Source organism: Scyliorhinus canicula, chromosome 7 (genome assembly GCF_902713615.1).
Source record: "Scyliorhinus canicula chromosome 7, sScyCan1.1, whole genome shotgun sequence".
NCBI lineage: Eukaryota > Metazoa > Chordata > Chondrichthyes > Carcharhiniformes > Scyliorhinidae > Scyliorhinus > Scyliorhinus canicula.
Genome location: NC_052152.1, coordinates 2,093,165 through 2,107,454, shown reverse-complemented (window position 1 = coordinate 2,107,454; position 14,290 = coordinate 2,093,165). Strand labels below are relative to the sequence as shown.

The following is a 14,290-nucleotide window of genomic DNA, read 5'->3' as shown; positions in this document are numbered from 1 at the left end:
GAATATCTCCACGGAGGTCGGTGATTGCCGCCCAATTTCTGGCGGGCGTGGGGACATAGCCCCATTATCAGAGAATCATAGCCCCATTATCAGTGAATCATAGCCCCATTATCAGAGAATCAGAGCCTCGTTATCAGAGAATCAGAGCCCCATTATCAGAGAATCATAGCCCCATTATCAGAGAATCAGAGCCCCATTATCAGAGAATCAGAGCCCCATTATCGGAGAATCATAGCCCCATTATCAGAGAATCAGAACCCCAATTATCAGAGAATCATACCGACAAATCTGGTACCCTCCCCACTCTCTCCTTCCGACAGAGACACACATTCTGGTACCCCCCCCCCCCCCCTACAGAGGCACACACTCTGGTACACCCCCCCCCCTACAGAGGCACACACTCTGGTACACCCCCCCCCCCCCCCTACAGAGACACACACTCTGGTACCACACCCCCCCCCCCCTTACAGAGACACACACTCTGGTTCACCCTCCCCCCCACACTGAGACGCACACTCTGGGACACAAACTGCCCCCCCCCCCCTCCCCTTAACGATACATGCATGTACACTGTTGTCTCCAATATGACTCTTTATCAGACAGCTCTTTCCCACAACTCCCTGCACATTTTTGTTGCTTCAAGTATTTTCCCAATTCCCCTTATTATTATTGAATGTGCCTCCACTGCACCTTCAGCCAGCGACTTCCTGAACAAACATTTAACTGGGTAGCAAAGAACTCCCCACTCCCTCTGGCCAATCACGTGCAGGACTGTGTTAAGGAATGTCAGTGAGCGAGGTTTTGGCGGAATGATGTGTGTGGTCACTCACCGCCTGGTTTCTCACCTGACACACATATCTGCGTGGTACCGCTTGCCGTGCAGTATACCCAGTAGCGTTGGGTTCTTGTTGTCTCGGAAGTTTAACGTCACGTCATACACAGCAGTAACTGGAATACAAAGCAATGATGTGAGAATGGGTTTCATGGGGCAACAAAACGTTACAGCACTCGGCAGGACAGCTCCGTCCCGGGTCCCTGGCCTTCGGACGCTGATGGCCGAGGAAATGTTTTCACAATTTCATCAGGGGATGTTGGCTTCGCTGGCTGGGCCTGCATTTATTACCCACATAATTGAGGTGGTGATAAGTGCAGAAGGAGGCCATTCGGCCCATTGAGTCTGCACTGGCCCTTGGAAAGAGCACTCTACTCAAGAGCACACCTTCACCCTACCCCCGTAACCCAGCCCAACCTTTTGGACACTAAGGGCAATTTATCATGGCCAATCCTCCTAACCTTTTAAAAAAATTTTTAAAGTACCCAATTATTTTTTTCCAACAAAGGGCCAATTTAGCGTGGCCAACCCACCTAACCTGCACATCTTTGGGTTGTGGGGGCGAAACCCACGCAAACACGGGGAGAATGTGCAAACTCCACAAGGAAGCCAATCCTCCTAACCTGCACATCTTTTGACCGTGGGAGAAAACCGGTGCACCCGGAGGAAACCCGCACAGACACGGGGGGAATGTGCGTACTCCGCGCAGACAGTGACTCAAGCCGGGAATCGAACCCTGGACCCTGGAGCTGTCCGGCAGCAGTGCAAACCGCTGTGCCACCAGGTGGTGGTGGTGAGCTTCCTTCTTGAACTGCTGCAGTCCCCGAGCTGTAGGTACACCCACAGTGCTGTTAGGAACAAAGTTCCAGGATTTTGACCCAGTGACAGTGAAGGAGCGGCGATATATTTCCAAGTCAGGGTGGTGAGTGACTTGGAGGGGAACCTCCAGGGGGTGGGGTTCCCAGGTATCTGCTGCTCCTGTCCTTCCAAATGGTAATGGGCTGGAAGGAGCCTTGGCGGTGTCCTGCCAACTTGTAGATGGTACACACGGCTGCCACTATGTGTCGGTGGTGCAGGTTTGAATGTTTGTGGAAGGGGGAGCAATCAAGCGGGCTTGCTTTGTCTGGATAGTGTTGAGCTTCTTGAGTGTTATTAGAGTTGCCTCATCAGGCAAGTGGACATTATTTCATCATACTGCTGACTTACATCGATATATACTTGGAAGATAGGAGCCGGAGGCCTTTTGGCCCTTCGAGCCTGCTCCGCCATTCATCACGATCATGGCTGATCATCCAACTCAATACCCTACCCCTCCTGTTCTCCCCATAGCCTTTGATCCACATTCTCCCCAAGTGCTATATCCAGCCGCCTCTTGAATATATTCAAAGTTTGAGCATCAACTACTTCCTGTGGTAATGAATTCCACAGACTCCCACTCTTTGGCTGAAGAATGTCTCCTTATCTCTGTCCGAAATGGTTTACTCCGAGTCCTCATTGACTCCTGGTTCTGGACACACCGATCATTGGTAACATCTTCCCTGCATCTACCCTGTCTAGTCCTGTTAGAATTTTATAAGTCTCCATGAGATCCCCCCTCATTCTTCTGAACTCCACGAGAACAATCCAGGGACTGGTTTAGCACAAGGCTAAATAGCTGGCTTTCAAAGCAGGCCAGCAGCACGGTTCGATTCCCGTACCAGCCTCCCCGAACAGTAACCTGGGGATGTGGCAACTTGGGGCTTTTCACAGTAACCTCATTGAAGCCTACTTGTGACAATAAGCAATTTTCATTTCATTTCATTATGTGAGAAATATGAGAATGACTAGAGCGAGGGTAGGTCTGATCAAGGACAGTAGCGGGAGATTGTGTATGAGTCTGAAGAGATAGGAGAGGTCTTGAACGAGTACTTTTCTTCAGTATTTACAAATGAGAGGGCCATATTGTTTGAGAGGACAGTGTGAAACAGACTGGTAAGCTCGAGGAGATACTTGTTAAGAAGGAAGATGTGTTGGGCGTTTGAAAAACTTGAGGATAGACAAGCCCCCCGGGCCTGACGGGATATATCCAAGGATTCTATGGGAAGCAAGAAATGAAATTGCAGAGCCGTTGGCAATGATCTTTTCGTCCTCACTGTCAACAGGGGTGGTACCAGGGGATTGGAGAGTGGTGAATATCGTGCCCCAGTTCAAAATGGGAATACGGATAACCCTGGGAATTACAGGCCAGTTAGTCTTACTTTGGTGGTAGGCAAAGTAATGGAAAGGGTATTGAGGGGTAGGATTTCTGAGCATCTGGATAGACACTGCTTGATAAGGGATAGTCAAGCAGAAGGATGAGGGGCGACTTGATAGAGGTTTATAAGATGATCAGGGGAATAGATAAAGTAGACAGTCAGAGACTTTTTCCCCGGGTGGAAAAAACCATTACAAGGGGGCATAAATTTAAGGTGAATGGTGGAAGATATAGAGGGGATGTCAGAGGTAGGTTCTTTACCCAGAGAGTAGTGGGGCATGGAATGCACTGCCTGTGCAAGTAGTTGAGTCGGAAACGTTAGGGGACCTTCAAGCAGCTATTGGATAGGTACATGGATTAGGGTAGAATAATGGAGTGTAAATTAATTGTTCTTAAGGGCAGCACGGTAGCATTGTGGTTAGCACAATCGCTTCACAGCTCCAGGGTCCCAGGTTCGATTCCCGCTTGGGTCACTGTCTGTGCGGAGTCCGTACATCCTCCCCGTGTGTGCGTGGGTTTCCTCCGGGTGCTCCGGTTTCCTCCCACAGTCCAAAGATGTGCAGGTTGGGTGGATTGGCCATGATAAATTGCCTTTAGTGTCCAAAATTCTATGATAATCTATGATTAACCTAGGACAAAAGTTAGGCACAACATAGTGGGCCGAAGGGCCTGTTCTATGCTGTATTTCTCTATACTCTAATTTCATTTTCATTTCAATAATCCCAACCTAGTCAATCTCTCCTCATATGACAGTTCCGCCATCCCTGGAATCAGTCTGGTAAACCTTCGCTGTACTCCCTCGAGAGCAAGAACATCCTTCCTCAGAGAAGGAGACCAAAACTGCACACAGTACTCCAGGTGTGGCCTCACCAAGGCCCTGTACAATTGCAGCAACACATCCCTGCTTCTATACTTGAAACCTCTCGCAATGAAGGCCAACATCCCATTAGCCTTCTTTACCGCCTGCTGTACCTGCATGCTTACCTTCAGCGACTGGTGTACAAGGACACCCAGGTCCCGCTGCACACTCCCCTCTCCCAATTTACAACCATTCAGGTAGTAATCTGCCTTCCTGTTTTTGCTTCCAAAGTGAATAACCTCACACTTATCCAAATTATACTGCATCTGCCATTGGTTTGCCCACTTGCCCAACCTGCCCAGATCTTGCTGTAGGATCCCTGCATCCTCGTCACAGTCACCCTCCCACCTAATTTGGTATCATCTGCAAACTTGAGATGTTACATTTTGTTCCCTCATCCAATCATTAATATATATTGTGAATAGCTGGGGTCCCAGCACCGGATCCCTGTGGTACCCCACTAGTTACTGCCTGCCAATTTGAAAAGGACCCATTAATCCCTTCTCTTTGTTTCCTCTCTGCCAACCAGTTTTTCTATCCACCTCAATACATTTCCCCCAATCCCATGCGCTTTTAATTTTGCACAATAAACTGCGGGACTTTGCCAAACGCCTTCTGAAAGTCCAAATATACCACATTGGCTGGATCCCCCTTGTCAACTGTACTGGTTACATCTTCAAAGAATTGTGCCTTGTAGATGGTGGACAGGCTTTGGGAAATCAGGAGCTGAGTTACTCCCCACAGGATTCCCAGCCTCTGACCTGCTCTGGTAGCCACAGTATTAATAGGACTTGGCTGGTTCAGTTTCTGGTCCAGGATGCTGATAGCATTTGTTGGACTGAGAGTTGAAGTGAAAGGCAAGTTTGGCTGCTGCGGTTCAGGTCTGCTTTGGGGTAGCAGAGTCTCTGGGGACGTAAGCAAGGTGCCCGCTGGGTATGTGCAAGGCCCAATGCCAAACTTCTCAATGAGCCCAAGTTAAAAACCCCAGTTCTACTTTAAACCAAAAGTAGTGTGACTTTTCCCATTTGTCAGTTAACATCTGTCTCGAGACATCATTATGACCAGCGTCCGGAACTGGGAATCCGAGAATGTAACAAAAGCAATATTCCCTGACTGATGGGCTGCAACAAGCGATTCCGCAGGGAACTGCTCATGGACCTCAGCATTTTAATCTGCTGGATGAAGGTGTGTGGAATCAGTAGACTCGTGTGTGTTTCCAAGCTTGAAGGAGGCTCAATAAAGGCAGGTGGTTCATCTGACTAAAGGTGGTGGGACTGAGGATGGGGGTAAGCATGTTGGGCCATGGCATCAGGGGCTAGGATGGTTTAGACCCCACAACACGCAAAATCAGCAATACAAATAAATAATCTAATGCGGGCTAACAAGTTGCATCGCTGTGTGGCCCAGCTCACCTGTTTCCCCGGAGGTATTCAATTGTGGTGGTAAATCCTTTGGTCCTCGGTAACAGGTGATGTTTTAACTTCGGTAAACCCTTTGATTCAGCAACTTCCATGCTAATACGGTGCTTCTTCTCCGTAAACCGTGTGCCTTCACAGTACAACAGGAACTAAAATAGAAAGTGTCACAGATAAAGGGTCTGTTCACAACCGACTCTCACTGGGGTACGGGTCCCACACACACACACTCTCACTGGGGTACGGGTCCCACTCACGCTGACTCTCACTGGGGTACGGGTCCCACACACACGGACTCTCACTGGGGTACGGGTCCCCACACACACACGGACTCTCGCTGTGGTACGGGTCCCCACACACACACACGGACTCTCATTGGGGTACGGGTCCCACACACACTGACTCTCACTGGGGTACGGGTCCCACACACACACACTGACTCTCACTGGGGTATGGGTCCCACACACACGACTCTCACTGGGGTACGGGTCCCACACACACTGACTCTCACTGGGGTACGGGTCCCACACACACACACACACACGGACTCTCACTGGGGTATGGGTCCCACACACACACACACAGACTCTCACTGGGGTACAGGTCCCACACACACTGACTCTCACTGGGGTACGGGTCCACACACACTGACTCTCACTGGGGTACGGGTCCCACACACACTGACTCTCACTGGGGTACGGGTCCCACACACACACTGACTCTCACTGTGGGTACGGTTCCCACACCACTGACTCTCACTGGGTACGGGTTCCACACACACTGACTCTCACTGGGGTAAGGGTCCCACACACAACTGACTCTCACTGGGGTACGGGTCCCACACACACTGACTCTCACTGGGGTACGGGTCCCACACACACTGACTCTCACTGGGGTACGGGTCCCACACACACTGGCTCTCACTGGGGTGCTGGTCCCACACACACTGACTCTCACTGGGGTACGGGCCCCACACACACTGACTCTCACTGGGGTACGGGTCCCACACACACTGACTCTCACTGGGGTACGGGTCCCACACACACTGACTCTCACTGGGGTACGGGTTCCCACACATACCGACTCTCACAGGAATACGGGTCCCACACACACTGACTCTCACAGGAATACGGGTCCCACACACACCGACTCTCACAGGAATACGGGTCCCACACACACTGACTCTCACTGGGGTACGGGTCCCACACACACTGACTCTCACTGGGGTACGGGTCCCACACACACTGACCTCTCACTGGGGTAGGGTCTCACTGACGTGGATTGTTATGACAATTGATGATACATTTATGGCTTTCAATTCCAGATTTATTACATTTAAATGAGCCCAGTTGCTGTGGTACAATCTGAATCTATGTGCCAGGGCCTGGGTCTTTGTATTGCCAATTGCGACACGATCACAATGTCAGCATCTCAGTCTATGGGTTTCATGTCCTTCCTGAACAGTGAACCTGACATTGTACACTCCACTCCTAATGTGGTCTAACTTATTAGATCTTTGGTTTTGGATTTTGTTCCCATTTATTACAGACATTATGTTGTTCTGCCTTGTATTTGTCTGCCCGCGCACGTGGGTTTGCTTTTGCCAATAAAAGCAAATTTGGGGCAAGTGGTCAAATAGTGGGGAAGATAGAAATCAGCTGAAACAGGACATGGATATGTCGACAGATTGCGCAGACAAATAAAAAATGGAAATTAATATCGGGAAGTGTGAGGTGGCGAATTTTGGCAGAAGGATGATCAGAGGGCAATATGGACTTCAGGGCAAAAGTCCGAATAGTGTGGAGGGACAGAGAGACCTGGGCGTGCATGTGCCCAGTGATACGATATGACAGGTGGGAATTTCTGGGCTGACCCAAATCCCAAAGGGAAACCTGGGCAAGCTGTCAAAACAATTTGCAATTTATTACAAGGGTCAGAGGTAAAGATTCTAATACAACTTTCTTCTCAATCTGCTTTGTAAGTTACCTTTCCTAGAATATAAAAATCTTTCATGTTGTTTTTTATGGCTATTACTTTCAGTTAAAATAAACTGAATAGCTTTGCTAGTTTTAACCTTCCTTTTATTTTTCTTTAAAATGCCAAAAATAAATACAAAACCTGCTTGATCTCCTAATGCAAATTTCCATCCATGTTGTATTTACGTGTATCCCATCTTAGCTTTGCTCATCCCTTCAAATGCCTGCTTTTACACCACTCTCTTTGGGTGATTTAAACGTTGCAGTCTGACTGTCTTGAATTTGATTTAGCAAGACACAAACAGCGCCCCACCCCCCCCCCCCCCAAAAAAACAAGGCTGCTTCACCGTATCCCACAGTGTTGGGAAAATTATGTTTCTGTACACAAGGCAGCAGATGTCGAGAGAGTGGTTCACAAAGTATGTGGGTTCTTGGCTTCATAAATAAAGGCATGGAGAACAAAAAAAACAGGGGCAGTGGAAGCGGAGACAATTAACAATTTCAGGAAACTGGTTGGGCACTTGAAGTAAAGAACCTAAGTGGGGGAAGGAGGAGACCGACTAGATGGCTCAACAAAGAGGTGTTAGATACAAAGTAAAGCTCCAACTGCACTGTCCCCATCAAACAGTGAAAAGTGCACATTCTGTGCCGGACCACCACTCCAGCAGCAATACCAGCTCTAGAGAGACAGAGAGGGAAGAGGCCCAGATTAACAAGCACATCTGCAGCACAAACAGACCTAAACCCACATTGACCTCAATGAATGGCAGGTACTAGGAAGCTCAGAGGAAAGAGGTGTCTTGGGGGTGCTTGTCCACAGATCACTGAAGGTGGAAGGTAGATTAGGGTCGTTCTTTTTTTAAATTGCTGCAAGCTTGATGGGTCGAAGGGGCCTCTTCTATACTGTAGAATTCTACCTCGCTGGTCACAACAAATCTCCCTCTACCCTCTCCCCATCAAACCCTCCCAGGACAGGTACAGAACGGGGTTAGATACAGAGTAAAGCTCCCTGTACACTGTCCCCATCAAACACTCCCAGGACAGGTACAGCACGGGGTTAGATACAGAGTAAAGCTCCCTCTACACTGTCCCCATCAAACACTCCCAGGACAGGTACAGCACGGGGTTAGATACAGAGTAAAGCTCCCTGTACACTGTCCCCATCAAACACTCCCCAGGACAGGTACAGCAAGGGGTTAGATACAGAGTAAAGCTCCCTCTACACTGTCCCCATCAAACACTCCCAGGACAGGTGCAGCACGGGGTTAGATAGAGTAAAGCTCCCTCTACACTGTCCCCATCAAACACTCCCAGGACAGATACAGCACAGGGTTAGATACAGAGTAAAGCTCCCTCTACACTCTTCCCATCACACACTCCCAGGGCAGATACAGCACGGGGTTAGATACAGAGTAAAGCTCCCTCTACACTGACCCCATCAAACACTCCCAGGACAGGTACAGCACAGGGTTAGATACAGAGCAAAGCTCCCTCTACACTGTCCCCATAAAACACTCCCAGGACAGATACAGCACGGGGTTAGATACAGAGTAAAAGCTCCCTCTACACTGCTGCTCCCAATGCAATGAGGACTCTGTGACTAGTTGGTTCCATGCTGTCTCAGATTATCCTCTGTACTGGTGTTTGTCAGGTCAAAGCAGTTCCCCATTGGGCATTGTTCCAAGTTGTGTACTCACCCACATGTACTCTGGGTAGTCTCGCAGTGCCTTCAGTCCATTCACAACCGTGTCTCTGTCCACATCCCAACGTCGTTTACAAAAGACAATCTCCAGGAAATACCACGTCCACCCAATCAGAGGCACGTACAGCAGTTCCTTCTTTGCCAACACTTTGGAGCTCTGTAAACAGCAGGGAAGTGAATAATGCATCGATACAGCCAGGCAATACCGACAGCCGGGACACTGGGAAATCTGCCCCTCCCCTCCGCCCAACAGGATTGTAGCTGGCGGTTGAAGTCAAAATGACTGAAAGTATATTGACTTAGTCTAGTGTAACAGTCCTCACCCACATTCCATATCCCAGCTATCCCCTAGTGGTATGCAACAAACCAATAAAATAAATTAATTAACAAACTGACAGCCCCCATGGTCACTGCAACAAGGACAAAAGTTTAAAGGAAACATATCCAAATTAAAATGTCATTCCTGGTGCTAACAACGCACTCAGTCTCTGCAGTACCCTCTGGAAACAGAGGGTTTCAAATGTGCCTTCGACACCATGGGAGTTGTCCTAGGCCCAACCAATCTTCAGCTGCTTCATCAATCACCTTCCTCCATTATATAGCGAGAAGTGGGGATGTTTGCTGATGACTGCACAATGTTCAGCACCATTCGCGACTCCTCAGATAGTGAAGCCGTCCATGTCCAAATGCAGCAAGACCAGCTATAAATACTGTGGCTAGAAGAGCGGGTCAGAGGCTAGAAATCCTGCGGTGAGTAACTCACCTCCAGACTCCCCAAAGTCTGCCCACCATCAAGGCACAAGTCAGGGATGTGATGGAATACTCTCCACTTGCCTGAATAGGCTAAGCTCCAACAACACTCAAGAAGCTCGACACCATCCGAAGCAAAGCCACCCGCTTGATTGGCACCACACTACACAAGATACACTGCAGGAACTCACCAAGGCTCCGCAGACAATACCTTCCAAACCCATCATCACTACCTTCTAGAAGGGCAGGAGATACATGGAAACTCCACCACCTGGAGGTTCCCCTCCAAGTCACTCACCACCCTGACTTGGAATATATCGCCGCTCCTTCACTGTCGTTGGGACAACATCCTGGAACTCCCTCCCTAACAGCACTGTACACAGGCACACACACAGACATCGGCACGTGCGTGTACAGACACTGTAAGGGCCCTTCCTGTGATTCCCTTAGTTGCTACTTCTTTTATTTCGTCTTTAATGTTTTTGGGCCATGGATCGTTAATGGAGACATAACTCCTTACTTCCTCTGCTCGAATTTAAGGTTAGTGTTAAAATATACACTGCTATAAAGTTTTGGTATTTTGGGCAGAAAAAATCCAGATTTTATGGCACCCGAGAGATTGGAGGGGTTTGTTTCGATTGGTTGGCTGGTGGCCAATGGACTGACCAGGGACAGTATTCTGCGCAGCAACAGACAGTGATTGGTTCCTGTGAGCTGGGATTTTTCGGTTAGAACCCAGGAGAAGCCTCCAGAGGGAAACAGCTCTCTCTCTGCTGTGCTGCCCACTGTCTGAAGGCAGAAACTTCTAACCCCAGAGGGAAACAGCTCTCTCTCTGCTGTGCTGCCCACTGTCTGAAGGCAGAAACTTCTAACCCCAGAGAGAAACAGCTCTCTCTCTGCTGCGCTGCCCACTGTCTGAAGGCAGAAGAACTTCTAACCCAGAGGGAAACAGCTCTCTCTCTCTGCTGTGCTGCCCACTGTCTGAAGGCAGAAACTTCTAACCCCTGAAGGAAGAAGCTGTCTCTCTTCTTTCAAAGATAAATAGGGTAAGAGTTAGAGATTAGATCGTTAACCAGTTGTACTTGTCACCTGTTAATTACAAACTGTTAATAACTGTTTAAAAACTAACAACACTGTTAATAATAAGAAGTTAATTATGCTTAAAGTGAAACAACACGCAAGGGTACGAGCGTGTACACACACACACACACAAGACGCGCACGAGACACACAATATACACACACAGGCGCACGCATAGACACACACACAGACGCTACAGGGCTTGCAAGAAAGCGAAAGAGGTAAAAAAGGTGAGTGTTACTGACCCCCAGGATGCCGTATCTCTCACACATGGTCCAACCGCAGAGGAAGTCAATCTCAAAATTGTGGTTTAAAATAACAATAACATGCTCTTTGCCAAACTTGTCCACCGTGGCCTGGTCAGTGAAAAGTGTACATTCTGTGCCGGACCACCACTCCAGCAGCAATACCAGCTCTAGAGAGACAGAGATGGAAGAGGCCCCAGATTAACAAGCAAATCAGTATCACAAACAGACGAAACCCACATTGACGTCAATGAATGGCAGGTACTAGGAAGCTCAGAGGAAAGAGGTGTCTTGGGGTGCTTGTCCACAGATCCCTGAAGGTGGAAGGTAGATTAGGGTCGTTCTTTTTTTAAATTGCTGCAGCTTGATGGGTCGAAGGGCCTCTTCTATACTGTAGAATTCTACCTAGCTGGCCAAACAAATCTCCCTCTACACTGTCCCATCAAACACTCCCAGGACAGGTTCAGCACGGGGTTAGATACAGAGTAGAGCTCCGATTACACTGTCCCCATCAAACACTCCCAGGACAGGTACAGCACGGGGTTAGATACAGAGTAAAGCTCCCTCTACACTGTCCCCATCAAACACTCCCAGGACAGGTACAGCACGGGGTTAGATACAGAGGTAAAGCTCCCTCGACCTGTCCACATCAAACACTCCCAGGACAGGTACAGCAAGGGGTTAGATACAAGAGTAAAGCTCCCTTCACACTGTCCCCATCAAACACTCCCAGAACAGGTACAGCACGGGGTTAGATACAGAGTAAAGCTCCCTCTACACTGTCCCCATCAACACTCCCAGGACAGATACAGCACGGGGTTAGATACAGAGTAAAGCTCCCTCTACACTGCCCCCATCAAACACTCCCAGGCAGGTACAGCACTGGGTTAGATACAGAGTAAAGCTCCCTCTACACTGCCCCCATCAAACACTCCCAGGACAGGTGCAGCAAGGGGTTAGATACAGAGTAAAGCTCCCTCTACACTGTCCCCATCAAACACTCCCAGGACAGGTACAGCACGGGGTGAGATACAGAGTAAAGCTCCCTCTACACTGTCCCCATCAAACACTCCCAGGACAGCTTCAAGGTTAGCATCAGGCTAGATACAAAGTCAAACTCTTTGCAATGTTTTCATGTGATAACCATGCCCACTCAGGAGTAGCTTCCTTTTCGCAAAGCAGACCAATTTTGTGTTGTATTATGGATAAGCTGGCGGTGGTTGTCGAGGGTATTGAAACATTTTTTTTTATAAATTTAGATTACCCAATTATTTTTTTTCCAATTAAGGGGCAATTTTAGCATGGCCAATTCACCTAACCTGCACATCTTTTGGGTTGTGGGGGCGAAACCCACGCAGACACGGGGAGAATGTGCAAACTCCACACGGACAGTGACCCAGGGCCGGGATCGAACCTGGGACCTCAGCGCCCTAGGCAGCAATGCTAACCACTGTGCCACCGTGCTGCCCCTAGGCGGGTATTGAAACATGGCAGGAATTGAACAAACTATGAACAGGTTTTTTTTTACAGGAATGGATTTACACCTTGGAACACGACTGCATCGCCCAATCCCAATAAATTCTAAATGTATGTTGAGCGCAGTTGGGGCAGGAAGGGGAGCAGACGCAAAATACTCACGGCTCCAGAGAGAGAAAGCCAGCCGACAGTTGAGATGCCGATATAACCTCTTGTTTGACGGGGCCAGATGGGGGAGGGTGCACAGTTGGATGAAGTTGATGAGAAGCCACTCACAACAAACACAAATCCAAGTAAAAGATGAACGATGAACTGAGTCTTCAGGTAGGCGATCATACTCATGTTTTAATCAGAAACGTTTACAAGGCCCCTCGCTCAGAATAACCGTCCTGGAATAGACAGAGAACAAACCATCAATTTAACCCTTGCGTGACAGCACGTAGTAACATCATTTCACAGGAAGGTGGGGGTACTGAGTCCATCCTCTATTCTCATAGCACAAGGTATTTTGCCAACGATCTTAAAATTGTATCCTCTGATATCATCCCTCCTGCCACTGGGAACACTCAGTTGAGGAGAGGTGAAAAGGAAAGGTGGCATGGTAGGGTGGAGGAGGCAGGGGGGCTGAAGAGAAAGGGAAGGAGAGAGGCTGGTGTGGAGTTGAAAGTGTTTAACGGTCTACGTCAGTGTGGAAGGAGGTGGTTTATTATTCACTCGATTTATTCCGGGGGTGAAGGGGTTTTCCGATGAGGAAAGGTTGAACAGGCTGGGCCTGTATCTACTGGAGTTTAGAAGAATGAGAGGTGATCTTATTGAAAGATCCTCGGGGGATTTGACAGGGTGGACGCGGACAGGATGATTCTCCTTGTGGGAGAGACTGGAACCCGGGAGACAGTTTAAAATAAGGCATCCCCATTTATGAAGATGAGGAGGAATATTAATCTTTGCAATTCTCTTCCCGGGAGAGCAGTGGAGGCTGGGCATTGAATATACGCAAGGCTGAGTTAGGCACAGTTTTGCTCTACAAGAGATCTGGGGGCCCCTGGAGGAAGGGGAAGTCGAGGTTACAATCAGATCAGCCATGATCTAATTGAATGGCTGAGCAGGCTCGAGGGGCCGAATGGATGACTCCTGCTCCTAATTCTTACAACCATTCCGCTGACAACAAACCACCGCCAGAGCAGGCAGGTCACATATCTATCTCCACATACCCAGTTGATGATGGGAGTCATCAAGCAGAGTCCTGAAGTTCACAGTCAGTCAATTCTCACTGTACAAATAGGAATGCAGGCGTGTGTCTGTGCCCAGGGCCAGTGATACTTTCCATAATTGTTAATTCTGCAAAGGATGCTGCTATTTGTGGAGTGCTGTGAAAGGGATCTGGGCAGCAGGTATTTAATAATCTTTATTAGTGTCTCAAGCAGGCTTGCATTACACTTGAATGAAGTTACTGTGAAAATCCTCTCGTGGCCACATTGTGGCGCCTGTTCGGGAACACAAGGAGAATTCAGAATGTCCAATTCACTGAAGAAGCACGTCTTTTTTGGGACTTGTGGGAGGAATTGGACCTGGAGGAAACCCACGAAGACACGGGTAGAACGTGCAGACCCTGCACAGGCAGTGACCCAAGCCGGGAATCGAAACTGGGTCCCTGGCGCTGTGAAGCAACAGTGCTAACCACTGTGCTACCGTGCCGCCCCATATTCATACTGATGTAACTGA

General features: G+C 48.8%; 1 protein-coding gene across 1 annotated transcript in view; it reads right to left on the bottom strand.

The window, feature by feature from the left end:
- LOC119968708 (1-acyl-sn-glycerol-3-phosphate acyltransferase gamma-like) overlaps window positions 1-12,968 on the bottom strand; it is a 28,965-nt gene extending 15,997 nt beyond the window's left edge. The window contains 6 exon segments of the mRNA XM_038801308.1: window positions 846-951; window positions 5,341-5,491; window positions 9,013-9,174; window positions 11,093-11,262; window positions 12,731-12,832; window positions 12,835-12,968. Coding sequence (XP_038657236.1) covers window positions 846-951; window positions 5,341-5,491; window positions 9,013-9,174; window positions 11,093-11,262; window positions 12,731-12,832; window positions 12,835-12,910 — 767 coding nt within the window. The 5' untranslated portion in view covers window positions 12,911-12,968.
- Window positions 12,969-14,290: the final 1,322 nt, after the last annotated feature.